This window comes from Nomascus leucogenys, chromosome 17 (genome assembly GCF_006542625.1).
Source record: "Nomascus leucogenys isolate Asia chromosome 17, Asia_NLE_v1, whole genome shotgun sequence".
In the NCBI taxonomy this organism is placed as follows: Eukaryota; Metazoa; Chordata; class Mammalia; order Primates; family Hylobatidae; genus Nomascus; species Nomascus leucogenys.
In genome coordinates this window covers 73,058,745-73,085,809 of record NC_044397.1, presented here as the reverse complement: position 1 = coordinate 73,085,809, position 27,065 = coordinate 73,058,745, and the positions used below count along the sequence as shown (strand labels likewise).

The window sequence follows — 27,065 nt, the reverse complement described above, 5'->3', positions numbered from 1 at the left end:
AGCCCTCACAGCTCCTTATGCCAAAGAGTCTGCAAAGCACAGCCCAGAGGCAGGCTGGGCACATGAGGGATGATGACAGATGTCATTCTAGTTAAAATTACCCTTTCCACAGTCAAATCGAAAGACTGCCACTGCCCTTAAAGGAATCTGTACCTGTGCTTTGAGCTCAACAGCATTTTGTCAGCAAATCAGGCAAAGGAGATTCTGAGACAAAGGAGAATTCAGACACTAAACACGTATATAAAGATCGCTTTGTGCTCTCCATCCATATACCTTCAGCCCCCGCCAGCCCAATCACTCTCTGGTCAAGGTTTTAGGAAAATCACTAGACAACACGGCAGTAACAAGCTTTTGAGCCCACAGGATCCACTCTCTTGCGAAGGCATCCACCTACTGTGCCTCACTAGATGCCTGCAATCAATTTTTAATTACAGCAGCAGTCGCAATCGGAGATAAAGCAGGCAACATGCTGAGAAAGAACCAAGAGCCTGTTTATTACAGTTCCAGTCCACCATGAGCCAGACTTGTGAAGAGCTGGGCCACAAATGAATCAACCAGTTGCAGCTCAGAAAGATGTTCTTACCTCTGGGACGTTTTCTTATATTTCCTCCTGTAAGAAAAGAGGCATAAACACATATCAGAAAAGGGTTCTGGCAGGCAGTGGGTAAGAAAGGGATTACTTCAGTGGGGATGGGCATGGAGGTCAACACTTCTTAGGGGGGTTTCTCTGTGAAGCTTATGGGTTTCAAAGCTTAGTTAAAAGTTTGGGAATGCTGTGTTATATTGTAGTCAGAAGTATAGAACCTAAGCCTTTAGTAAAAAATAGCATCCCAAGAGCTCAGTGGCTCTGCTCCCATGTTCTTCCCTTTTCCTTTTGAAGGTTCCCTGGCATTTTAGTTGAGGTCAGGCTTTAAAGACCACAAAATCTAGGTTCAAATCTCAATCCTTCCTTTACCAGGTTCATGAGGTTCTTGCAGAGTAAATGGACACAAACTTACAAAACATTTCTTTTATCTGGCACATATTAAATGGGTTAAATGGTGAATAATGATCAGTTATTTATGTTGTCACTATCGCTACTATTATCCCCAACATCTAGCACTGAGGTCCCTTTAAGGATGTGCCTTCTTAAATGTAAATGTGCAATCATGCAGCTAAACTATGAGATGAGACATAAGGTCTTCAAAAAAAGAAGTGAGGAAGGGGACAATGAGAAAGTCTAGAAGCAAATGTTGAGAACCAGCATTAGGAACCATCCCCAGGAAGCAGAAGAGACCCAGTTCAAGCCCACCTCTGCTATTTACAGTCATTTAGCCTTGGGCAAATCTTGTGCATCAGGCTTCTTAATCTATCACATGAAGCTAGTAACATCTGCTCTGACTGTCTCACCTAGGTCAGAGGGGCAGACAAGGGGAAAATGGCCATAAAATGTATGTTGTCCCAATATCCCAACGTTGTTCATGTGTGTATCAATTTTTGTAGACTCTGAAGACCCTTAAAAGAGTTTCAATAGGCTCAGCACTGGAGGGGATTAGAGGAGAGGAAGTGCTAAGGAAAGAAAATCCATCTCCTTGTAGCATATCCAGGAAGTACAATGTTTCCCAGTTGACCTTAGTTCCACACCTGCATTTCCATTACAGTCACTGTACCCAGGAAGCAAACCACTGATTTGCTAATGGAGAGCTGTGCACCATATTTTTTTGTAAACTAAAGAGGTTTCAAATTGAGAATCACTAGGACCTGTTACATCTCTGTTAAAATGAAATCACACAGGGCAGTGTCAGGTGTGTAAAGAAGCAAGTAACACAGAACCTACAGTGTGGTCTTGACTAGACATGTAGTGATATCTATTTATCTGAAAGGAGACACACCAGAATGACAACCATGACTCCAGGGTAGTAGGATGACAAATCACTCCTTTTTAGTTTTATGAATTTTCCAAATTTTCTTTAAAGAGTGAGCATTATAATAGAAAAAAAATATTAAAATATGGATACACCTATATAGTTACATATAAAGATATATACAAATACAGGACTATATAGAGATATTTCCATGTTTCAATTGTATCACATATAATAGGGAGGAAAGTTGACTAACAGTAGATTAAGGCTTGGCCTTTCAAGCAAACTACCTATGTTCCAATCTTGGCTCTAGCACTTAGCTTTACAATGCTGGACTAGTTATTAAATCCCCCTGAACCTCAGTTTCTTTGCATATAAAGTGGGAAGAATCAGAGCCCCTCTTCTGAGACCTTGTTATGAGAAATAAATGAGATAATTCACCTGAATGTCAGCTCCCCAAGGGTAAGTTCTTTGTGTGGTTTACCTCATACTCTCCCCAAAAGCTATGATGCATGTGCACTGATCACTCACTCTCTCGCACCTGGACCCTGTCACCAATGACAGCTCACACTTTCCAGGCAGCAGCCAAGGGCAGAGGCTTCACCTTCAGCCACAGAGCATAGTGAGCTGTGGGTGTGACCCGTGCCATTGGACTCATTAGCACAGCAGTCTAACAAACTGATCTAAGGCACAACTGGCAAGATGAAAAAATAACCCATTGAGCGTATACAGGGACAAAAGGCAAGGAGGCAGTTGGAAAAGAAGAATGCCCCTAGCCTCTACTCAGAAGCCCAACTAATCCTATCAGCAGACAGTATCTTCAGAGGTCAGAAGAAGACAGACCTTGCTATTGGTTTCCACAGAATTCTCCCAACACTTGCCAAAGAAATAAATAAAGGAACTGCTGGGAGTGCTGAAAGAATCAAAGATAAACAAAAATAAGAAAAGCTTCATTTTCAGCACCTACTAGCAATAAGCACTTAATATACTTTGCTAATCCTCATAACTCTGTAGGATCCCCTCTCTGAAAGAACGCAAATTCTAAAAAGGAAGTTAAGACATGCACCTAAAGTGTTATTTTAACAACAAATACAAGGGATGGCTCAAGGAAGCTTTGTGAAAGAGGTAGTCTTGATCGATGGGTGAAATGTCAGCAGGAAGAAATATGGAAGTATACAGCAAGCAGAAACAGAGGGCATGCCTCATGGTCTCAAACCAGCCCAGCAAGCAGGGACTATAGAGTGAGGTAGCAGGAAATAAGGCTGGCAAGTGCTAAGGACAGAATTAAACGGGAAGAGTAATAAAATTTATATTTTAGAAAAAGATGATACCCAGGGGGAGGGTCACCTCTTGTGGGAAGCCACATTACACACCCTCTTCTGTGTTCCCACAGCATGCTGAAACCTCTCTGACACCATTCTCCGTGGCATTGCATTTTCTCATGTCTGTGATTTTGTGGAAAGGCAACAGAGCTCTGGAGTGTGATAGACCTGGCTCAAAACCTAACTTCACCCTCACTAGCTGTGAGACCTCAGGCAAGCTCTGTGCTAAATCAAGCTTTCATTTCTGCATCTATGAAATGGATGAGATGATCTCAAATGAGATCATGTATTAAATTTGTCATCTAGTGTGCCTGCCATGTAAGAGGCATTCTAAGATTTCTAGGCCCCTTGGTCCGTAGTTCTGAGCTTCTTGAGGTCAGAGGTCTGTCATATGCATCTCTATATCTATCCAAGGGCATGCACGTTAACTGGCACATGGTTGGCCAACTAAATGAACTATTTGCAACTGTCAGCCATACACATCAAAAGATGGGTTGTGCATATGGTAGACCCAAAGAAAGAAAGACCAGAAGTCTGATTTTCAGTCCAATTCACCTTCCTGACACTCCCCACGTTCATAGATATATTCTTAGCTTCAGATATTGTAAAGTTTCCCCATTCAATCTTCTCCCATTTAGACATAGCCCTAAAATCAACCCAAATGGTATTATCTTACAATGGAGTTTGGAGGTCAGCTCTTAAAGCACAAGAGAAAATGCAACTCATAAAAATTACTCAAGATCCAACTCTCAGATTATTTTGAATGTGCAAGATTGGTGAGGCCTGACTGAGCCCTACTCATCCTTCAGTTCTCAACTGAAACATCACTTCCAAAGACCTTCTAGGGCTTCCCAAACTGGGTAACACTCCTTCTGTGTGTCCCATAGTGGCCAGAGCTTACCCACCACAGTGCACTTATGACTGCTCATGGTCATGATCTGTTATTCTTACGGACGGAATGATGGCTTACCTGACATCTGCTATTGTTTCTTCCTTGTAATGGCAACTGCTCAATGTGTTGTTATTGAATTCATGAATGCATTTACCCAAAAATTGATCAAAAATGCTTTCTTTTTATTCTTTTTCCTTCAACTAAGCAATGATTTATAATGAGCAGTGAGGACATCCACCACAGCTGTGGTTTCCTACACACAGAGGGAAAGCAATGAGAAGGCTGGGGAGCTCACATTTGTTGAGCAACTCCTCTGTTCCATTCCTCTTACACAAGTTAACTCACTTACAACTCCTGCAAACCCTGAGAGGTTCTACCTACTTTCCACTTGACAGAAGTGAGTCTCAGAGACGTTAAGGAACTTGCCTAAGGATACAGAACCTTAAAGTGGCTGAGACAGAAGGCAAATTCTGAAGCCTTTGAAGAAAATTAAGGAATGTATACAAAGAAGGCAAAAGATTCCACCAAGAAACTTAGACACTAGACAAAACCAAAATAAAATTAATAACAATAAAACATACTGCATTCTGTCCACCAAAATGCAGGAAATGAGCTGGAAAAAAAACCCCAGTTTATTCTTGGCCTTCTATTTTTAAGAACTTCAACAGAATCCCTGACTCACAATCTGAAAGACAAAGGGAATTTTTTTTTGCTTTGTTTTGTTTTTGAGAGGGAATCTCACTCTGTCGCCCAGGCTGGAGTGCAGTGGCGCAATCTCAGCTCACTGCAACCTCCTCCTGCTGGGTTCAAGCGATTCTTCTGCCTCAGCCTCTGAGTAGCTGGGATTACAGGTGCACACCACCATGCCCGGCTAATTTTTGTATTTTTAGTAGAGATGGGGTTTCACCATGTTGGCCAGGCTGATCTCGAACTCCTGACCTCAAGTGATCTGCCTGCCTCAGCCTCTCAAAGTGTTGGGATTACAGGCGTGAGCCACCATTCCTGGCCTGTTTTTAAAATTTGTTTCTAAAACTTAATTTAAATTTATAATATTTTGAAACTTGAAACAACACACTACAAATCTCAAGATTTCATGTAACTAGACCAAGCTGATGTAGAAAGTAGAGAATGACAAAGAGCTGTTGTGTTCTGGGACCTGGCAAAGTTGGCAGGGTGGGAGATGGAGAGGCCAGCTTCATGCTGGGAGAGAAGGCAAGGGCATCTTCACAAGGCCAGGCTGAGGACACCACCTCATAGAAGGTCTAGAGTGGCACTTTGCAAAGTCTGTTCCCTGGAATGGGCTCTACCGTTCTCGCTCTCTCTTTCTCTCACTGAAACACACACACACACACACACACACACACACACACACACACACACACACGGCTTCATCTGTTTGTTGTTTCTGTTTTTCTAAGGGGAGGCATTACAGCATACTGCTTAAGATCACTTGCCTGAGCTTTAATCCCTTCTCCAACTTATTGTGTCCGACAGGCTGCATGACCTTTAGCAACTTATGTCACTTCTCCAACCACCGGTTTCCTCATCTGTAAAATTTGGGTAACAGCAGTGCCTACTTTACAGGGTGATGTGAGAGTTAAATGTAATGATGACTGCAGGGCATTTAGCATAGTGCTGGGCATCCTGGAAATGCTCAAGTGTCAGCTACTGTACTAAAAAGAGTAGTATTGCATAAATAATAATGGCATTATAATTCAGTAGGTTTTCAAAACTTACTTGATCAAAAATCTTTCATTAATTATAAAAGTCACCAAAAAAGGTTGAAGATTGCTTTTCCAGAACGGAAAAATTGGATACTCCCAATTCTCCTTGTCTTGGAACACTTGAACCACAGAGAAAGCAGGTGCTAATCTCAGTGCTGCTAAGAGGAGGATGAGCTGAAACACTGCCCAGCTTTTCCCATGCCTAAGGGGCCCTGTGCCTGCCTGTACACCCTGCCACCCACCCCAGCAATGTCCTACTTAACCTAGCAGAGCCACACACTCCCTTTAAATGTCAAAGCTGAGCCATTGCCCAAAAGGCAGGAAAAAAGAAAGTAAAACTGGATACTTATGAACTGGATATCACAATAATCCTTGGAAATATCTAAAATTATATTTCAAAACAAGTCCTTTTTATCAATAACTCCCTAAAAACTGAGCCCACTAACTTGCTTACGCATATCCTTAAGCAGTCTCAGGAAGTTGTAACTCAATGCGGAGATCTCATGTGCTATGGCTAGAATTATTGATTAACCCATACTCATTTAGCTCTTAAGTAAATTAAAAGACCACTAGTCTTGCTGAAAATCAATGTCTGTTTACGTCCGGAATGTTTCAGTGGAACTGTGGATTACCCAAGTATTAAATGATGCGTGTGTGTGTGTGTGTGTGTGTGTGCATGCACTTGTGCACAACAGGGGAAATGAACCCCAAAACCCCCCTCGACAGCTTCAGTCCATTTACAGCCAGCTGGTCACATCCTGACAGGCAGATTCTGAAACAGGAGCATCATTAAAGGGCAAAGAACACTGACCTCCAGTATTTAAATAGGTTCCCCAAAGCTCTCCGCAGCAGTGTCATAAAGTGGAAGCTTCTAGACCCTGAACTTCATTTTCCATCTCCTGCCCTCAGTCAGGGAGATAAAGAATGAAACTAAGCAAGCTTAAGGTGTGACTCTGTCCACAGTCAGGGGCAAAGTAAAGACAAGCAGGCAAACAGCGAGAAACAACAGTGAGGTGGGAGGCAAGGACGCTTTTAAGGGTCTTTATTTGCTTTTTGATGGCTAGGAGTTCCCAGAGTACTGGGCACACCTGCAGTCAAATGTAAGCATCAAGTACTCCAAAATCAAACAGATGATTTGGAAATCATTTCTAATAGCCTGGATAAGTGAGAGTCGATTAAACATTGATGCTAAATTATGAAGCGCCTGGCAGTCTTTCACTTTTTTAAAGTGAGTATCTTTGAACAAGAGCCATATGGGTGCTGCAATAATGAGGTTTATAAATAGGCTTAATATTCTAACAAGCTGGCTTTGAAAAACCAAAACTTGTGCTCTGTTTCTAAGTTGACAGAAAGATACCTCCCAGTTGGGCACAAGATTTCCTGGTATGGGAAGTTGAATACTCAACAACTGCATACACACAATGCAAATTCCAGTTCTGCCTTCAGTGTTCTCCAGGGTTTCTGGGTAACAATGACTCACTCTTCTCCAAGTCCTATCCTGTCTCCATTCTTTTCTCCAGAGACCACTACCACCGCCGACACACAGACCATTTCGGAAAGCTTGGTCCTCAGCCCTCAGTTCCCTCAAGGGACAGGATGTTGAAAGACAGGCTCAGATAAAAACAAAATGCACAGCAAGGCTTGTATAGTTAACTACAGGTTCTTACAAGTACAGATCACATGTGTTTCACTCATGGGAAAGTGGACTGAGATAAAATGTCACAAATAACCATGAAATGAGTGAGGATCTGAACAATCATCTGATCCTCTGGTTTTGTTTTTCATTGGCATGCAGGATACAGATTGAAAAGAACTGGATATCTTTAGAAACTTCTAATGGATCTCTTACATCATTTGTATGAATTAATCTACATGCTACTGAGAACGGAAGGTCTTTGTACATTTCTTCTCATTCCTATCAGTGATTTCATTTCCATGATGCATGTATTAAAAACTAACTTTGCAAAGCTATCCATTGCTTCCTGGCCTTTCCCATACTTTGAACAAGTAAATGCTAATGATAAAAATATATGTATAAACTGGTGGTCTCTTGGCACCTTCCACAAGAATATTTAGGGGTGAGAAAGGAGATAACAGAGTAAGAGAATCTCCTGTCTTACTAGCTCGAAGATTTAACTGATGAGCTACAAAATGAAATTCCATGTGCACAATGATTTCATTTTCCTGCTTGGCCAAAGGTCCACAGCAAGACAACAACAATAACAAAATATTATAAAATGGAAAAAAAAACAACAATTCATTTTTACCTTGAACAGTCCAATCATTAGGAAAGAAAAACAACTAACAAAAAAAATTCTAGGGAATTTATAAGCTACGTTTTCTAGTAGAGAAAATTGTTCTACAGACTCATACTGTCATTGAATTATCTTAGGAAAGGAAGATCATATTCAGAGATAGCCAGCTCCCAAACATAGAGAACTCCAGTACGTTTAGCCAAAAGTGATGGATGAAACTCACATGAAGGAAGCCTTTGACAGTGTGGTTTGAGGGTGGGGATGGTGACTCTAAAGAATGGGAGAATGCAAATCTGAAGCAGAGATGTAAATAAGACAGTCAATTTTTTACTCTTTCCTAGGAGCAAGTGCATTTCTATCTAGAGCTGGCCAGGCAGTGGAAAGTAGAGAAACCTAGGAGAAGGTAACAAACTCCAAACTAAACAACCCCACAGGAAGCCCCACCTGGGGCTACACCAACTCACATGGCAGATCCAGGCTGCCCCAGGGCTCCTGTCCTCCCAAAGCAAGCCCCTCTCTTCACTGATCTCCCTCTGCATCCCCTCGGCTGCCTGCAGACAGCTGGCCAGAAACAGAAATCAAATCTCCTGCTCATGCCTGCTTCTCTCATGAGCCTGGGTTAAAAATTCCAGCACTTGGACTACTATTTAAGAAGCCCCAAATGGGACCCCTCCCCAAAGAAAGCTGAACTCTTCCTTTGGAAGGCAAGTTTTTTTTTTTTTTTTTTTAGCAAACCAAACACAATTTTCTTTCCTTCTAGCTAAAAGCCTATTGCTTAAAGCTGGGCAATGAGCTAATTAGTGGCACCAGTGAAAAAACAGGGAAAGGTTTTTAGAGAAAGAAAATAGAAAGCAAATGTCATGCTTGTGGAAGCCCAAGTAGTACGTTTTTTGCATAACTGATTTAGTCCTCTATTCACGTATTTACAACAACTTGCTGTGTTATAAGTACTGCAAAACTGTGTGGGTGGGAATGGAAGCAATTTTTGCGACCTTCTTCCTGGGAGCCCGTCTCCTACTTAAATAAACATCAATGAGAAAAGCTAAAAGCAAAAATATCTCTTAATATCTGTGATGGCACTGCCAAAGTAGATATAAATCCAAAGGATTAAGACAAAATCTCCCTCTTCACAGATCTATCCCTGTAATTAGGGGAGGAGTAGGGTTTTTTCTAATTGAATTATCCACAGAGCTGTTTCAATTCTCTACTTTGTTTTTCCCCTTGTAGATTTAGCCAGAACAAAAACTGTAATCTTCTGCTGAGTTTCACTTCAATGTCAGTCTAATTTTTCTAAGTCTTGCCTACCTGCTCCTGCAGTGTTCCTTCCTTCTCCCCACTCTGTGCCCTTCCTCCCAACTCTTATCAAAACTGACTCCTGGCAGAAAGCAGCTGCTGGTCATTTACAATTCCAGGTGAATTTGAATCAGTGCCATGGCTCCTTGGGAGCATGAGTCCTTCCTATTTCCTCTAAAATCCTATCTTGTAGTAGCATCATCTGTGTAAGCCTCCCTGAACACACGCTCTGTAAATCTCAACAATTTAAATATGGCAAAATGAGCCCATTGTCCAAAATACAGGGGAAAAAAAAAACGCCAACTAGCAGATGCATTTCTTGGGACCATTTTGAGCTTTTCTGTCAACTGAAATCAGATGAGCATTGGAAGCAAATTTTCCTGAGCTATAGTAGTTACCTTCACTGAAACTATGCCAAATCTCCCAGAAATTGGTGCTTTCAACAATTCTTTCATTTTTTTTAAACAATGACTAATTTCAGTCAGTGATTTTATAGTCAAAATGGCAGTTCTGAAACAACATTTATGAGGCTTGATTTATGATAATTAATCCTTCTATTTCACTAATAAGCTAGGAAAGGCCTTATTTATGAAAGTGTTTAAATTCCTCACAGTTAGCAGACATGGTTTCCAGTGACACCCACATGGAATGGTATACTAAATGTAATAAACTTTTGTGGGTCATCCTTAGACAAAAGTCAGAGAGACAAATGAAAATAAGTGGCAGGATGTTAGTGTGAATTTGAACTACTCTTAAAACATCTGGAAGGAGCTTTCAAAGATTAATCTTTCACTACCATATTTACTAGATGTATCTCTAGAGTGTAGGAAATGTCTTGGTTATTTAAGCATTTTCTTTGGTTGGAATCTGGATAAACAACAGTTTAATGGTCTTTGGATATCCAATTGTGACTTTCAGACAAAATGCTCCATGCACTCTTATACTGATTGTCTAAATTATCACTCTTCTGGTGGCCTTAAGGGAAAGGAAGCTGTATTTTGGCAGAATATTGAATACCAGGTCCTTGCAATGGGTCCTTGGATTTGGGTAGAAATAGAAGGAAAGCCTTAAAGAGCAGAGAAAGGGCGCCAATGGGCAGAGGTGGTACAGTGAGTGAGCACTGTGGCCAGAACTGTGGACTGCTCCAGGAGACAAGGCCCAGCCATATCCATGGAGGCACCTCTGGAGCAGGCACAGGGAGGCCAAGCCCCATCAATGGAGCCTAAACTGCAGAATGGCCTCTTGCCAGAGCCAGAGAGCCTCTACGCAGCCAAGCTTCACTTGGCCCTTCTGCAGTGGGCTAGGCTCCAGGCTTCAGGTCTCAGCCCCATGGCATGTGCCCTCGACCTCCCAGAAGGTCCGTGATGAGGGCTCAACCCATTAGGCTCCCTGGGTCATGGCCTCTTTCTGCACTTGGAATACTGGGAATGTCCATAATGGTTTCTGTCTCTGTTCCAAACCTATGTTTTAATGGGCATGATACCAAGTAGTCAATATGAGTTTCAAGTCATGATTACTAGCTGGCCTAAGTAAATGCCAATATTTTGAACAAGCAAATGCCAGTGAGAAAATATACATAAATTTTTGGTTTTCTGAAACCTTCCTTCAGACTATTTAGGGGTCACACTAAACTGTATTCTCTACTTACAAAATTTATAGATATATTAATTTGGCATCATTCAGATATATGCAGAATTTTTCTGCTTACTTTGCTGGGCTGTAGATTATATCTCCAGACCTTCTGTTTAATCTCCAGACTCACTTATCCAACTGCTCTTGCCTTCCCCATATCTCCCCTCATAGTCAGTATGTCCCACACTGAACTCATCCCATACTGAACTCTCTACCCCCCATTTATTCTGTTCCCACTCACGACAAGACCTGCAAACATGTTCCTCCCTCAGTGATTCTAATCTAAGAAAAAAGAACCTGGGGATTCAAGCCAAAAACCTGCGAGTTGACCTTGATTCCATTTTCTTCCTCATCCTCCATATCCAAGTCCTGTTGGATCTACCTCCTAAAAAGTTCTCACATCCGTGCCTACTGATAATGGCTTCCCCTTGCTGAGGCTCCCTGGTGGATGAAGTCGGACCTGGCTCCTCTCCAGCTGTGTCTAGAGCCTTCGCCTCCTTCCAGTCTGTGCTGCAGCCACTTGGCCTTCTTTCATTTTCTCAGAAGGGCCATGCTCCTTCTTGTCTTTCGATCTTTGCAGGTATATACATCCCAGTCCTTAAATGCCTAGAATACGCTTCCCTAACTCTACTTAACTACAATTTACATAATCTTCATGTCTCAGCATCCGTCTCTTTTCTTCAAAGAAGCCTTCTCTGAATCCCGGACCAGGTTTGGGTCCTCTCTTCTATGTTTTCACAGCTCCCTGTGCTGGACTTCGTGCAGCACTCGTCACAGCAGGTAGTAATTTATGGAAATATTGTTTAATATATTCCTCTACTGTAGGCTGAACATCCTCCGAGGGAGGGAGCCTTTGTCTTGTTTCCCACTAATTCCCTGGTGCTTAGCACAGCACCAGGCACATAGTAAGTGCCACAGAAATATTTGGTAAGTGAATGAATGAATGAATTTTCTGCATACAGATGTGTATTGCTTCAACTATATGAATAAAACTCATTACCTAAAATGATCAATTTTTATATCTTCTGGATGGAATGACTCTCTTTAGTTTTTTCATAATCTCACAAGCTAGGAACATCTAGCTTTGTCTTACGGTCATTAAGACTCATTTATTTTGTTTAATAACAGCTGTCAAGAGGACTCTGTATAAACAGTACAATAAAAGCCTGAAGAATACCAACACTTTACATGAATTCAGTATACTTCCTCCAGAAATAGAGTGTTGCATTTGTTGTAGAATTCATTTTTATTGCTAGTGGGAAACTCCAATGATGGTCATTCTCAAAGCTGTCCCAGTCTATTTTAATGTGCCTCATATTTGTTAAGTTGGTGCAAAAGTAATGTGGTTTTTGCCATTAAAACTAATAGCAAAAACCGCAATTACTTTTGCATTAACCTAGTAACAATTATTTCTTTTAGTTGTTTCTCAAAAATCCAGGAGATAGGTCCTATAAACACTTTCCTTCCATGTGGGGAAATGGAAACCAAGGAAAGTAGTCTTCCATGAGCCAAAGAAAATTAAAGATTGAAAACTAGAGATGGTAATGCAGAAACCTCTCTGCTGAGGGCTGCTTCCCAACTGACAGAGGCATGCTGTAAAGCTCAGTCAAAATATTAAGCACTTCGCTGCTAAGTATTGAGTTGTAATTAACTAATACACTAGCATAACCAAATTACAATAATCAAGTGATGATGTACTAGTAAACTACATGAGTATTCAAGTAAAGAAAATTTCACTGTAAATGTGAGAATCTACTTACTCCTTTTGATATTCACATTTTTCCCTTTTAATATAAATTAAGAATGTATTTCAGAGAGATTTAATTTGATCTTTATTAAGAAAAGAAAGACTCAAAAACAATCCTTCAAACACAAATGTCTCCCTTCTCTGAATCCTAGCATGTAGTGTCCATATCACTTAGTCAGCAATTAATTATTGCCGTCTCTTTTGTTGTTGATTTTTAACCTTTTCACATGTATAAGAAGTATCTTGTTTCCCTCAATATATTCTAAGTTTCCTGATGGTAAGGATTTTCTTCTGATATTTTCACATTCCTTCTGAAGCTCCTAGCACCTAGTACATAATGGAAACCCAATAAAAACATGCTGAACAATCTGGCAATTCCAATTGAATGGGAGAGTAAAAGGACCAATTAATAAACTAAACATGTAATCTGCGGGAAACAACAATTTTTTAAAGTATTCTTCTGGAATTGCTTTTCTGGTAAGATTCAGGTCAATGCCCTCTTCCCTGGGTCATCTCCTTGCAAGGATTTAATAATAAGAACCAAGATCTCAGACCCACCGCTCCAGGTCAAAGATCTCTCCATGGCTCCATATTGCCATCACCAATAGCTACTTGAACATTCCAGAGGCTACCAATTTAACATATCTACACCCAAGTTTATCATTCTGCTTTATCCAAGCCTGCTCTTATCTCCATAGTCCCTAACGAGGCAAATAACACCAAATTCACTGAGACATCTAAGCTGAAAGAACTCAGAAGACAACTGCTCCTCTTTCTCTACTCTAAATCTATGTTCTGTCAATTCTCATTTCAAACATGCCCCTGTTCTTTCGTCTTCAGTAGCGCTACCCCAAATCAGGCATCTTCCCCAACTGGTCTCCAGGCCTCGAGTCGCATCTCCAATCTGTCCTCCACCCTTTTTCCAGAATTACAATCCTAAAATTCAAATCTAATTTTGTTACTCTCCAGCTTAACATCTTTTAACAATTTCTTATAACTGAAAGGATAAAACACAAACTTCTAAAAATATTATGTATCATAAAATACATATGTACTTCTCTAGAAGATATGAAAGGACACCTAGAACACAGCACTTTTTTGTTGTATAGTAAAATGTGTTCAATTACTCACCTCCTCAAACTTTGAGCATATATTATTTTGAGTAAAACAAAAAGTAAAATTTTTAAATATCATGTATCACTACCCGGCCCCTGCCTTCCTTTCCAGCAGCACCTCTCATGACTACACTTCTGTCTGTCCCTTAGTATTGCATTAGATGAGCTGCAAGCGGATACCACACATTAACCTTTTAAGGAAAGTAAGGCTCTTGGGAATTGATTAATAGGAGAAGGTAATCCTGTGACCCAGACCAATTCAGGGGCCAACTACTTCTGACAGGACGGCGGGGGAGTGGGGGGCGGGGGGTGGGTGAGATTTATCTCCAATAGCTCCATGTTGCATGACAGCAAATAGACCCAACCATACTCTCTCCTTAGGGAATTCTCAACGAGTGGTGAACATAGAAAAGGTTCACTAGAACTCAAGCCATATCTCAGTTAAGTGCAAGCAGCTTTGCCAGTAGTCCATAAGAACAGCTCAGAAATCTCAACTAGTTTATTTTAGGCTGCCCAGAAGACTGCTTGTTTTTCTCTCATCTTTGTAAAAGGTTTCTTTGCATTTTTGCAAAAGGCTGACATCAATGAAAAGAGTCTAAGCAAGTTTCTTCCTTATGACTCTAATGAGTCTGCTAGAATGAATACACAATTAACTGTAGTCTGTAACACCTTCTCTGGCCCTCCCAAGTAGAGGTAGCTTCCTCCGCATCCCCCTGGAACTATATTCATCATCTCCAGGTACTCATATCAGTCTCTGCCACTAGCCTTCAAGTTGCTGAAAGTCAAGTAAGTATCTTACCTACTTTTGCAAACCCAGGGCTTAGCAAACTGACTGGCACCTAATAGACACTCAGTAAATGTTAATTGAGTAATCCCATGTTGCCTGAACACTAATTATATCATTTAAAAATTCGGTTATATAGAAAGAAAACACAGAGAGGGCTTAAACAAGAAATTTAAAACCAAAGGTCCAGGCTTTGTCGCCTATGGCTTTTCTCCTCATCTTTGCTGTGTAGGTTGGAAGAGTTACTCAACTTCTCTGTACATCGATAGGGTATTAGTTAAGACTGTTTCAGAGAAACCAAATTCAAAACATCCTAAGCAAAAACAGAGTCTAACTAGCTCATGTAGCTGGGATAGCTGACAGAACTGGAGACACATCTACAGGAACTGGGACCTCCAGGAGCTGACCCAGGAATTCCCACTCCGTGTTTTCTGCTTCCTTTTGAGCACTGGCCTCACTGCCTCCTTTCATAAAAGGTCTTCTCTATGAGGTGGGAAATGGATCCAACGGCAGCCCCATGAAAGTCCAGAAGAAAAGAAAAGCCTCCCTTTCCCACAGCCATGACAGAAATGTCAACGAGGGACTCTAATGCTTCTGTTTGGGATCCATACCCTATTTGAGACCAACTTTTATTGCCTGAAAGGTGAATTCTGTGATTGGCCAGTCCTGTACTACGCTGGGGTGAGGAGTAGAGTCTGTTAGCATAGTAAGATGGATGGGAAGCTTGCTGCATAGACAAAAACAATAGTTATTGCAGTCTATTAACTTAATAGCCATTCTCTTGCCTTTATATTAATAATATTACTTTAGGTAGTGCAAAAAAGCATCATCATCTTCACGGAGTGTTATATAAGCATAAAATTTATTATACCGACTACCTCATAGTTGGGCAAAATAAATATGAGATTAGATAATTATAATTGTGATAATAAATGCCAAGGAATAAGTAAAACCTGCTCTCTTGCTCTCGGTTTTTCAAAAATGCAGCATAGAAACACGTTTCTGTCATCATCTAGCAGGCTGGCAATAGAAAAACTTTTTGGTCGGGACCCAAGGTACAGTCATAACCCAATTGCTCAAACCCAAGGAGCCCTATGAGGCTTCATCAGGGGTATATAGAACACCCACAGCCCTGTTTCCCTGACTGGAAGATTCTGTAACAAAAAAGTAATTGAGAGGGACTCAAAAACTCTACCCAGTCCTCCAGAGAAAAGAGATATGACAACAGCTCATTGGGAGGAACTAAGGTTTACGGAAAAGGAAAAATGAGGCTCCTCTCCGAAGAGTAAGAGGACAGCATCCCTCTGAGAGTTTCAATTAAGAAAGCTCAGGTGTGCGGTATTTGTTTTCTTCTCACTTAGAGAAATAGGAGCATGTGCATAAGAAGCATCAGGGCCGCAGAGCAAGGCTGAGGACCAGCACCCACCCTGGAATCGCAGCTAGCCTCTGAGCATTAGTGTGCGGCACCTCGCTCAAGGGGCATGGGCACCATCATCACAACAGACACCTGGGCTTGCAGGTGTCTATAATCCTAGCTAAGATAGAGAGTGTTTAAAACTCACATCTCCAATATTTGATGTACTGTTAGTATGCTGATGATGCTACAATGCTAAGAGTTCTTCCCAATTCTTTCTTAGAGAAATATGTAAAACAGCTCTATGTTTCAAATATGTATTACTGTATACTGGGTGGAAGTGTAGGCACTGGGGATAAAAAGCAAACCAAAAGCAAGTGACCAAAGCAAACCAAAAACCTTGTCTTCATGGGGCTTATATTCTAGCTGGGGGAGACAGACAATAAACCTAAAAATAAATAAACTATACAGCATTCGGATGGTGGGAAGTGCTAGAGAAAAATAAAGCATGGCAGGGTATGGGTAGGGGTTGGAATGTATAGGGGACACTTCCCTGCAGTATCCTTGGCTGTTGATTCTTTGCAGGTGATAACCACAGAAATCCTCTTGCTCTGGTAAAGACCACCCCTCACCAGTGTGAAAGAGGAGCTATAAAGAAGGGAAAGAGAAAGCCCACATGATCACCACAGTGGGATTCAGCCCTGGGCCACAACTCTGCCACACATCTTGCCCAGCTCCCACCTCAGTTTAGATTTCTGTGCCCCAACCTAGGCAATGATGTTAATAAAACCTGCATCCTAGCTAGCTCATGGCACATTGCGTTGACAGGTCTCATGGCCATAAGCTGTCCTAAATATATATTTATCTTCATTTTGAATATTTAAAAGCTCACATTTGGGTTTTTATGCTTCATCACCTATTGCTTGAGCATCTACTATGTGCTAAATGCTGTTCTAGGTATTGCAGTGAGTAAGTATCTCTCCTCATGGAACTTACATTCTAATGGAGGAGACGAAAAATTCAACAATAAATTAAATACGGGAGATACCAACAAGAAGGAGATGCGACACCATTGAATAATCCAGGCATGAGATGATGATCACATCCTGAAGTGAGATGTCTCTCAGACAAGCTGAACTGAATTCCTGACCATCTGTGGTCACCTACAGAGCCCTTTCTATAAAGGTGTCATGGTAATAAATTGGTATGAAAATCCAATTATGGTTTCAGCCTTTCTAAAATGTTGAAAGAGCAGCTTCCTTTCTCTTACTGACAATCTGTTGTGTGGACAAATATGCACACACCCTTCCTTCTCCTAAGGGTTTCTATTTTGTGGTCTGCAAAGTGTTATTCCAAGTTGTGGACTGCAAAAATGTTATTCCAAGTTGTATAAAAGAGTGTGTGCTTTGGTTTCCAGAGTCTTTAGCTATTTATTGTAGTACTGCTGTTATATTTAAAAAGAAGAAGAAGAGAAGAGGAAGAAGAAGAAGAAGAAGAAGAAGAAGAAGGAGGAGGAGGAGGAGGAGGAGGAGGAAGAAGGAGAAGGAGGAAGAAGGAGAAAGAAGAAGAAGAAGAAAAAGAAGAAGAGGAAGAGGAGGAGGTAAGGATCACATACTGGTAAAAATATGTATAATAATAACAAATAATAACATCTCCCTTTCAAATTAGAAAGTGAAGGTATAATCACCCCACACTTTTCATGTTCAAAAGCACTAGGTTCTGAGTAGATACAAGAGACTAGAAAATGAAAATGTAGTTACATTACACTGCGACACCTTGGAGAGAGAAGCCTAGCAGATATGAAACTGAGAAAGCTACACGACACAGTGTTGTAAGTGCTAACGCTTTTCCACACAAGTTCCCGCCTCAGCATTGCTGATTTGACCAAACACTTGTCTGTAGCCCAAATGTCTCCGTGGAGTCGGTTTAAATTGAAAAGCAGCCCAAGAGAAGAAGTTCCTGGGGGTATGGATATGAATCCCTCTAGTCAGCATGGCACGGAATCCAGCTCGACAACATTTTCATGTTATACACTTCGGGCCCAGACTTTGTGGACACAACAGACTTTCTGTGTGCAGCGCAATACAATCGGACGTAATGTTCACTAAATATAACATGAGATTACTGTAAACACCACTCCGAGAGCTGCTGCGTTGCAGGCATCTAAACTGTCAGGAAAGCCTGCCAGCCAGAGACAAGGTTCCCAAATAAATTTACAGCCTCCACTAGCGGTGGCTAGACAAGTCAAAAATCAAATTATTTGGCATGGTTTCCCATTGAAATCAATGGCAATGAAGCTCACTTGGACTATATATGGAATGGCTTTTATAAATTGCACCTGTCAATAAGGACCCCTTAAAGAAACACATACTACCTTAATGCTTCTCCTTAGAAACTTTGAATATCAAGCTAACTTAGATCAACACATTTTTTATCTGTCTTTTGTTTGTGTGTGTGCTTTCAAAAACAATAACAGCAGCAAAACAAACAAACTGGCAGGAAGTTGGTTTTCCCATCAGTGCCCTTGTTAGAAACAGAATGTCTAGAGAATATGCTTCGAGAAAAACCATATTTTTAAACCACATTAGATATCTGATGCCAAATGTCTGATGAAAGTAGTATTTAGTAGTCATGGAAGGTGTCTTTGGGACCTGCCCAGTGACTGAGGAGCAAGCTGTGAATGTACAGCTATCCCTCAAGCTTCTGACTGGAGTGACCAGCAGTTCATTGATGATGAAATATTTTTACAGAAAATACCATGTATTTTCAGGTCACCTCTCCTCAGTACCCCAAAGCAGACAGAACCCAATGAAGTGAATGAAATTCAGAGATCTCCATCCATCAGGGCAACCAGAATTCTGGCCACTCTCTTTCACTGTTCAAATATTGCAAGAAAACTCCAATATCGTTTCTGCCCCCGACTTTCTCCACAAGAGCCTTTCCTTCTAGTAAACATTTCTCCACCAAAAAGAACTCCAGGAAATGTCAGAAGTTCGACCGGGCTAAGGAGAGGGGAAAAAAGAAATGTAGCAGCCAGAATGCATGTTGAATTTTAACTGTTGGTAAGTTCTTGGACCACCTGCCCAAGTGCATGCAAGCAGTTTGCAGAGAAAAATTCTTCCTTCAATTAAAAGTCCCTGTCTGGGTCCCAAACTTTTCTCCCTGGGCAAAAAGGATCAGAAACACCTCATTGAGTATTGGGCCACCATAATTGACTCATCAAAGGACATCTCTCCTTCCCCCCAAAAAAGCATGACTTGGAACAGCAAGGCATTCTAAGACAGAAAGACAACCCTCTCCGTGTTGGAAGAAAAGTAGCAGTGACTAATTAACAGAGCAGCAGCTGTGGAACTTCTAGGGTTGTATTTAAAAGCCCATGCAGGAACGGGGTGAGCAGTAGTGACTGCAGCTGTGTAGTAAAATAAGGATGGGAGCGGGAATGGGGCAGGAGAAGTAAATAGGTGTACTTACAGCCCGCGGAGCCGAAGCCAGATTTTCTCGATCTGTTCCGGTTGCAGGTATTTCAGAGAGTTGCTCTCAAATTCTTCAATCTCCTTGGTTGGGGACTCCATAGCTGCAGGTAGGTGACCACTGGCGGTGAAGCTGAGAGAGTTTGGGCTATCCCCTCCCCGTCTCCTCGCCCAGCTCGAGATGCCCAGACAGGCGCAGCGCGCGTTTGCCGGGCACTTTCTCGGCGCGCTCCCCCTTCTGCGCCCCCAGACTCCGACTTAGAGCGGACTCCGATCGCGGGAAACCACGGCCCCAGGTACGCCCCAGAGGCAGTTGCGGGAACCAGCCATGGTCCCGGGCTAATGCCCAGGGATACGGACAGGGATAGGGATAGAGATAGGGACTGGGATTGGGATAGGGATAGGGCTACTGCTCCAAGAGAAAGCACCTCGGGTCTATTCGTATTCTCCCCCAACCCCCAAACAAAGCCACAGAAGCGATCAGCGCGCAGCTAAAGGGTTTGGAGGTGAAAAGGAGGACTGGGTGGGGAGGAAAGTGGGAAGGAGGAGGAAGAAAGTGAGAAGGGAGAGAAAAGCAGCGGCTGAGCCAAGCGGGAGCCGGCGCGGGCGGTGGGGCCTGACCCGGACGCCGCGCACCCGGCTCCGCCCCGCTCCCAGAGCCCCGCTCACTCCCTGGCCGCGCTGCCTTCGCGCCCCTGTTTTCTCTCACTTACCAGCAGCTCTGCTGACAAGCGAGAAAACTGACAAGTGAGAAAAGTCGTCTGTCAGCGCCCGGGCTGGCGTCTGGGCTGTCACCGCAGGCGCGGAGGGAGGGGCGCGCGGGCACCGCCATCTGCCGGGCACACGCTCGGCTCCGACCCCGGCCGGGCACACTCGCCCCCGCAGGGCAGCCGCGGCCACCATCGACCTGCGGAGCTGCGTGGGCTTCCGGAACCCGCACCTCAACAAGAGCTCGGCTCCGCGCGCAAGTAGGAGGGAAGGGAAATCCTTATCCTCCCGGGGCCAGGGCACGCAGCAGCCGCAAGGCTCCGTGGAGGTTCGGCCTGGAGGTCCCCCACAGCCTCACTCTCGGACCCGCCACAGAACTGGGTCCATTTTGAAATATTAAAGCGACTGATGGGGACGAAGGGAACCACACACCACACTCAAAAACTCTTGATGTTTTCTTGCTAAAGGGGCTCTCTTGCTCGCTCGCTCTCTCCCTCCCTCATTCCCTCCCTCCCTCCCTCTCCCCCCCAACCCCCACCTCTCTCCTTGTGCGGAAGAAAAGGAGAAAATATACCAACAGTGAGGAGGTAAGTTTCTTCAGATCAATGCCACACGCTACTCAAGAGGGTCCCTCCTGGGTGCTGGCTGGGCGGCTGTGGATGGTGACAAACTTTCAGCTCCACAAAGCTGCAACTCACTGTCAGGGTTCCCCTAGTTCATGAACAATGTCAATAAGGTAGAATGCTCTGGAAGAACGGGACCAGGTATGAAGTTGGGAGTCAGGGAGGGAGGACAGATGAAGGGAGGAACCAAAGACTGGGGGAATCCATGCCCAAGATGATTGCAAGCGACATCACAGAAGGGTCCCTCAAACTTCCTTCTAGGTGAAGCCACCACCAGGGGCTATTTCAAACCTGGCTCTCAGGGTTCCTGAGATTCAGGGTGGGGCATGCCCTATACAGTATTTTTCCTCAATGACAGGTAATACTTCTTTCCATCACACTCTCAGAATTATTTTTCTATCCATTATATGATTACCTGCTTCCCAAAAGCATGATAAACTTAGAAATGAGGACTAGTTTTTCTTCACTGCTCAAGTAAAGTTCCATTCACCTGACCTTAACAAAGGAATAAAATGGTCTCTAAATCATAAATGCTCACCCACTTCGTAATTGGCATTCATTTTCCAGAAATTAGGGGTGAGAGTGATGAGGATGCTTGGCTGGCCCCATGCGTTCTAGCAGAAAAGGTAGTACCTCAAGGCAAGACAAAAGACCTGTTTGAAGAAAAACGACTTACCTACTCACCTGCCAGGTAAATCTGAAGTCGCCCCATTAAAGTCAGCCCTTTAAGGTTTATGGAGGCGCATACATTTTCACTGAGTTAAGGTATTATTACTAGGCAATGGTAACATTAAGCAATATTTTAACATGGAGTTCATCTATCTGAATAAAACCAATTACCCTTCCAATGTCACCCAGCAGAGAAACAGTGCCCTGGGGGAATAGAATGTCACAAGAGGAAATTTTTATAGTGACGTGTTTTGAGAATGGAAGACAGCAGCATGGTCCCCGAATGGGGTATTTCCATTAGTGTGTGCACCTTGGGCAGCCTGCTGGCACAATGTGGAAGTATAGTAATGATAACAGCAAACAAGTATCGGAAACTTTCCATAGCCCAAGCATTGTTCTGAGTGTTCTACTGTCATGTAATACTCAAGACTACTCTATGAGGTAGATACTATTATTATCATCCCCATTTTACAGTAAGAAAACTGAAGCACCAGGAGGCTTCCTAGACCAACTAGAGAGAGAACTGAACTAGAAAAGACCAGAGTTTGAGTTATGGCTGATTATCTTATCCTATACAAATACATCCCCCTCACAGAGTCCTATTTTCCACATCTATAAAGTGATACATTTAGGCAAAAATATTTTTATGTTGTTTTCATCTTTATGATTCATTGAGGTCATCTGGAGAGACTTGGAAAAAGAAATTGCTGAAAAGAGAGACGAATGATGCTGAATTCACATTTTAACTATGTCATAGTTTCTCTAAGTACTGGCCTAGAATGAAAATATACAAAGGAATATTAAGCATGATACTTACCTTTCACTCCATACCACATCTATGACTTTTTCCTACTCTTAGTGGAATTTTGATTGTCAGAGAAAAGCAGATTTTGGAAGAAAAAGGAAAGAAATCGACTTTTGCTGCAATTAAGCAAATCAGAGAGAAAAGACCAAAAAAAATTTTTTAAGTTTTTAAAGCTAGATCTTGTTTCATTTGAGAAAATTTCTTACAAAATTAATGTGTATTAGAAAGTCAGGAAAATATAACTTTGCTTTATCTACATCCATAATAGTCTTTAGAGCAGGAAGGAGCCCAAAAGACAACACAGTTTGGAGGTTTTCAAATTTTTGAAGCAACAGAGTATTTTATTTTAAATAATATAAGGAACTCAAATGCATAACTCAGCTTTAAAAAATAAAGATAGAGTGGCTCCAGTTGAATAGGGAAGGGAAGTAGTTAGTTCTCAGGTACAGAGTCCACCTCTGCCTCCTCTTTACCCCAGCTCTTAGTGCCCAATGCTCCCACTTTACAGATGAGAAAACTGAGGCCAAAATACCACAAAACAACTAAGGATTCTTTGCTCCTAAACCACATTAGAAAACAACTTTGTCTTCTCTCTGCCAACAAAATATTACTATTTTTAGATGCACCATGTTACTACGTCACTCAGATTGTGTTCTCTCTTCATCTATCACAGCCAAAGTATGCTTGATAGTTGCAGCAACACCATAAGCCACAATTTCTACTGGCATTCTGCTCAGAGGCAAGAAAAAAGAAACAGATGCAAATAGACCTGGAAACAAAAGGTCTAAGGAAACACAAAGTCACTCACAACTTTGCTTTACAGGTTAATTTCCTTTGTTTCTTCCTAACCCAGATTTTTTCAGTAAAATTGTTTAGGAAACATTACATGGTCAAACATCACTAAATGCATATAGACATGCATACATACATATATATATGCACAGGCACATATACATGCATGTTTGCATGCATACATACATATAACCAACAATTTAAAGTACTCCTGCAAATACATACAGAGTAACTAAGTCTATGGACTAGCTAACCTCTGCACTGTCAGAATTAAGTATCATAAAAGATTAGGAAGAAAGTGAGCTACCTGTCCCAGAGTTCAAGGGGAAGCTAGATGTTAATCTGATAAAGGAATAGGAATCAGGCTTTGAAGGCATGAGAATGACGCCTCTGGTCTCTTTCATTGCTAAGATTTCATGGTTCATTTATAATCACAATAACCACATCTACCACCCTACCAGTTTTTGAGAACTGTCATCTGCCAAGCACCATGACAGGCACATCACAGGTTGGTCCATTTCATCCCCAACAAAATACTCTAGCATAGTTTAATTATGCTCACTTACAAGTAAAGACAGAAAGGGCTCCCAATGGTCAGATAACTTCTGCAAAGACATACAGCTAATACATGGCACAGCAGGTTCCAAACCCACACCAAAAGGCAAAGCTTATGTTCTTTTGCCTTTGCTATACCACCTCCCTGCAGACACACAAAAACTCTAGTAAAGAGGTATATAATAGAGAAGGTACAGAAAGGAGCAGGAGCATGGATGAGGGGGTCATTCATGCTGTGGGGAAATTAGGAAGGCTTCATAGTGAAGGTGACATTTGAACTGGATCTTGAAAGTAGGTGGAATAGAAATTGTTCGCATGAAAGGTGAGTGGAGGCGGGTGATTCCAGAGAGAGGCCACTGCATGAAAAGAGGCACAGAAACATGATAAGGGGAAGGGTGTCCTGCAATCCACAAACAGTTTTGTGTGGTGTGTCTGTGAATGTGACTAGGAACAGAAAGAGAAAATGCTGGAAGGATCAGCCATTCTCTTGTTGTCATGGAAGAAGCCTGGGCCCTCTCCTATAGATGTCAGGGAGCCATGGGCACATCTAAACAGTGAGAGGCATGGCCACGTGTGGAGGGTACCTGCTGCCCTGAATATGCCAAGGGCATTGTGCACAGAGGTCAGCTCTCCAGGAACCTGCCATAGAAGCATGCAACAACTATGGTGCAAACGATAACCAGGGCTGCAGAAGAGAAATCCAGTGACCAACTGCAAACAAGCTCCTCCGCTTACAAACAAGGAAGAGTAGAAAAAGGAAAATAGGCAAACTCAGAAAAAGCAAAGCTTTTTTTCTTCCAGCTACGAGATAATAACTACTTGCTTTGACCTCCATGAAGCCAGCCTGTGCCCTTGATCCATTTTTCACGACTTGGCAGTGGCATCATGAAGAGAGTCTGTTGAGGGGGAAATTCTGGAGATACATTTAGGACATCAGAAGTAGCACCGCCAGGCACAGCAACCCCTCCTCCCCGCCCACACCAGATGTGAGGCGGCCCCCATAATGTTCTGTCAACAGAGGCTGTTCTCTCTCACTGGCTTCCTTTGTGGGGAAAGGGGCCTCTTTGGCGACACCGTTACCCTGCTTCTCCCTCTGACGTCTTTTCTGTTTGATTTTATAATTTGGGGCAGACTCTGTCTCAGGAACCACCTTCCCTAGAAAAAAGAGGTGAAGGAAAAGGCAGAGGACTGGCTAAGCCCAGAGGTACCCCCACTCTAGCCCCCCTCTGAAATGGGGCTCTGAACAGCCAGAATCTCAACTACATTACCAAGTAGTGGCCCAGAGAAGTGAGAAGACAAAGAGATAGAAGAGATAGGGCAGCTCAGGGGCAGCCGGATGTAGCCTGCATGTGACCCACAGTTTCTGCGCCTCTCTCTGCCAGGATCCCTCAGTTGCTCCCACAGGAGAAGCTCACATAATCCTCCTGATAGAGGTGGCACAGGCAAAGGAAAGGACTTGGAGTGGTACTACCTCACCATGCCACCTAGGACAAGATCCTTCTCTTGTTTGGCCATGGTTGGGTTGGGCTCAGGGACCTCTGGATCCCTTTCCAATGCTCACATACCCTAATGTTCCATCAACAGAGGCATGGTTAGTCTGGCCTGGGCTAACCAAGCTTTTCACGGACCCAAAAAAGCTGCAGGAAAACCTGAGTCTGCCCCGCCAGGCCAGATTTGACTATAATAGACATAACCTAGATTGTCCAACCAGAACCATGGACCCCATACCTATGGATAGAGTGATTGGTCCAGGGGGTGACATGTGACTGAAACATCTGGTCCTTATGGGAGATTTGATGTGGCCACTAGGAGAGAAATGGTCTATTTTTCTTTTCTTTGAGAAACAAGCCATATGGCTTGAAGTTATCTTAGACATGGGGTTATCTTTTCACCATGTGGAGAGAATATACCAGAAAAATGACATCAGGGCTGGGCGCAGTGGCTCATGCCTGTAATCCCAGCACTCTGAGAGGCCAAGGTGGCCGGATCGCCTGAGGTCAGGAGTTCAAGACCAGCCTGGCCAAGATGGCAAAACCCCATCTCTACGAAAAAAATATAAAAATTAGCTGGGCATGGTGGCACACGCCTGTAATCCCAGCTGCTCAGAAGGCTGAGGCACAAGAATTGCTTGAACCTGGGAAGCAGAGGTTGCAGTGAGCTGAGATCACACCACTGCACTCCAGCCTGGGCGACAGAGTGAGACTCCATCTCAAAAAAAAAAAGGAAAAAAGAAAAAAAAATGACATCAACACAGAAAAAGCTGAGAGAAGAACTAGAGAGACAAAGGAAAAACAATGTGAAAGGAGCCGTTGAGCCCCTTGATCCTGCTATGCCTGAAGCCAGATGCCCATTGACTTTTAGGTTATATGAACAAAATAAATGTACCCCACCCATTTTTTTTTATAACTTAAACTAGTTTGAGTCAGAGTTATGTTACTGACAACTAAAAGAATGCCAACTAATAATACAATTATTCCTTACAGGAATGTTGTAAGGGGGAAAAAAAAAAAAAAAACTGGGCCAGGCACAGTGGCTCACGCCTGTAATCCCAGCACTTTTGGAGGCCGAGGCAGGCAGATTGCCTGAGGTCAGGAGTTCAAGGCAAGCCTGGCTAACATGGTGGTGTAACCCAATCTCTACTAAAAATACAAAAAGTAGCCAGGCGTGGTGGCACATTCCTGTAGTTCCAGCTACACGGGAGGCTGAAGCAGGAGAATCACTTGAACCTGGAAGGCAGAAGTTGCAGTGAGCCGAGATCATGCCACTGCACTCCAGCCTGGGCAACAGAACAAGATTCTATCTTAAAAAACAAACAAACAAACAAAAAAATCATGTATGGCCAGTGCCCTGTACATTGGAGGTTCTCATAAAATAGTAGTTCCTCCTCCATCTCATCCATCTGGCAGGACACAAAGGGACGGAAACTGGAACACTATAAAGGGATCTAGGGGTGGGCAGAGCACCCAAGGTAAATAGAAAAAGCCTGTATTATCTTGATAAATAGATATACCAATAATTTTCTTTCAGTTACATTTTGATAATGACCTATCGAATCATTGATATATTACATACATTAACCCCTCAGAACAAGCCTGAAGTGAATGAAACACTTTATTTTTTTTTTATTTTATTTTATTTCTTTTTTTTGAGACAGAGTTTCACTCTTATTGCCCAGGCTGGAGTGCAGTGGTGTGATCTCGGCCCACTGCAACCTCTCTCTCCCGGGTTCAAGCAATTCTCTGCCTCAGCCTCCTGAGTAGCTGGGATTACAGGCACCCACCACCACACCCGGCTAATTTTTGTATTTTTAATAGAGATGGGGTATCACCATCTTGGCCAGGCTGGTCTTTAACTCCTGACTTCAGGATCCACCTGCCTCGGCCTCCCAAAATGCTGGGATTACAGGCACAGTTTATTATTATTATTACCTCCAGTTTAGAAATGAGGTGGCGAAGGTCCAAGAAGTCTGCTGGCTTCCCTT

The 27,065-nt window shown here is 42.7% G+C and overlaps 1 protein-coding gene across 4 annotated transcripts in view; it reads right to left on the bottom strand.

Annotated features, from left to right (window-relative positions):
* Positions 1-27,065, bottom strand: part of PDE1C (phosphodiesterase 1C) — a 572,912-nt gene that overhangs the window by 321,528 nt on the left and 224,319 nt on the right. For 2 of the 4 annotated variants that reach the window (XM_003270501.4, XM_030796180.1), the window contains exons 1-3: positions 20,146-20,603; positions 19,434-19,536; positions 584-610 (exon numbers count right to left, since the gene is read on the bottom strand). The exons of the other annotated variants lie outside the window; for them this stretch is intronic. In XM_003270501.4, the coding sequence (XP_003270549.1) occupies positions 584-610; positions 19,434-19,536; positions 20,146-20,335 (320 nt within the window). In that variant the 5' untranslated portion in view covers positions 20,336-20,603. Of the gene's footprint in view, positions 1-583; positions 611-19,433; positions 19,537-20,145; positions 20,604-27,065 lie in introns of those variants that run through there. 4 annotated transcript variants of the gene reach the window in all.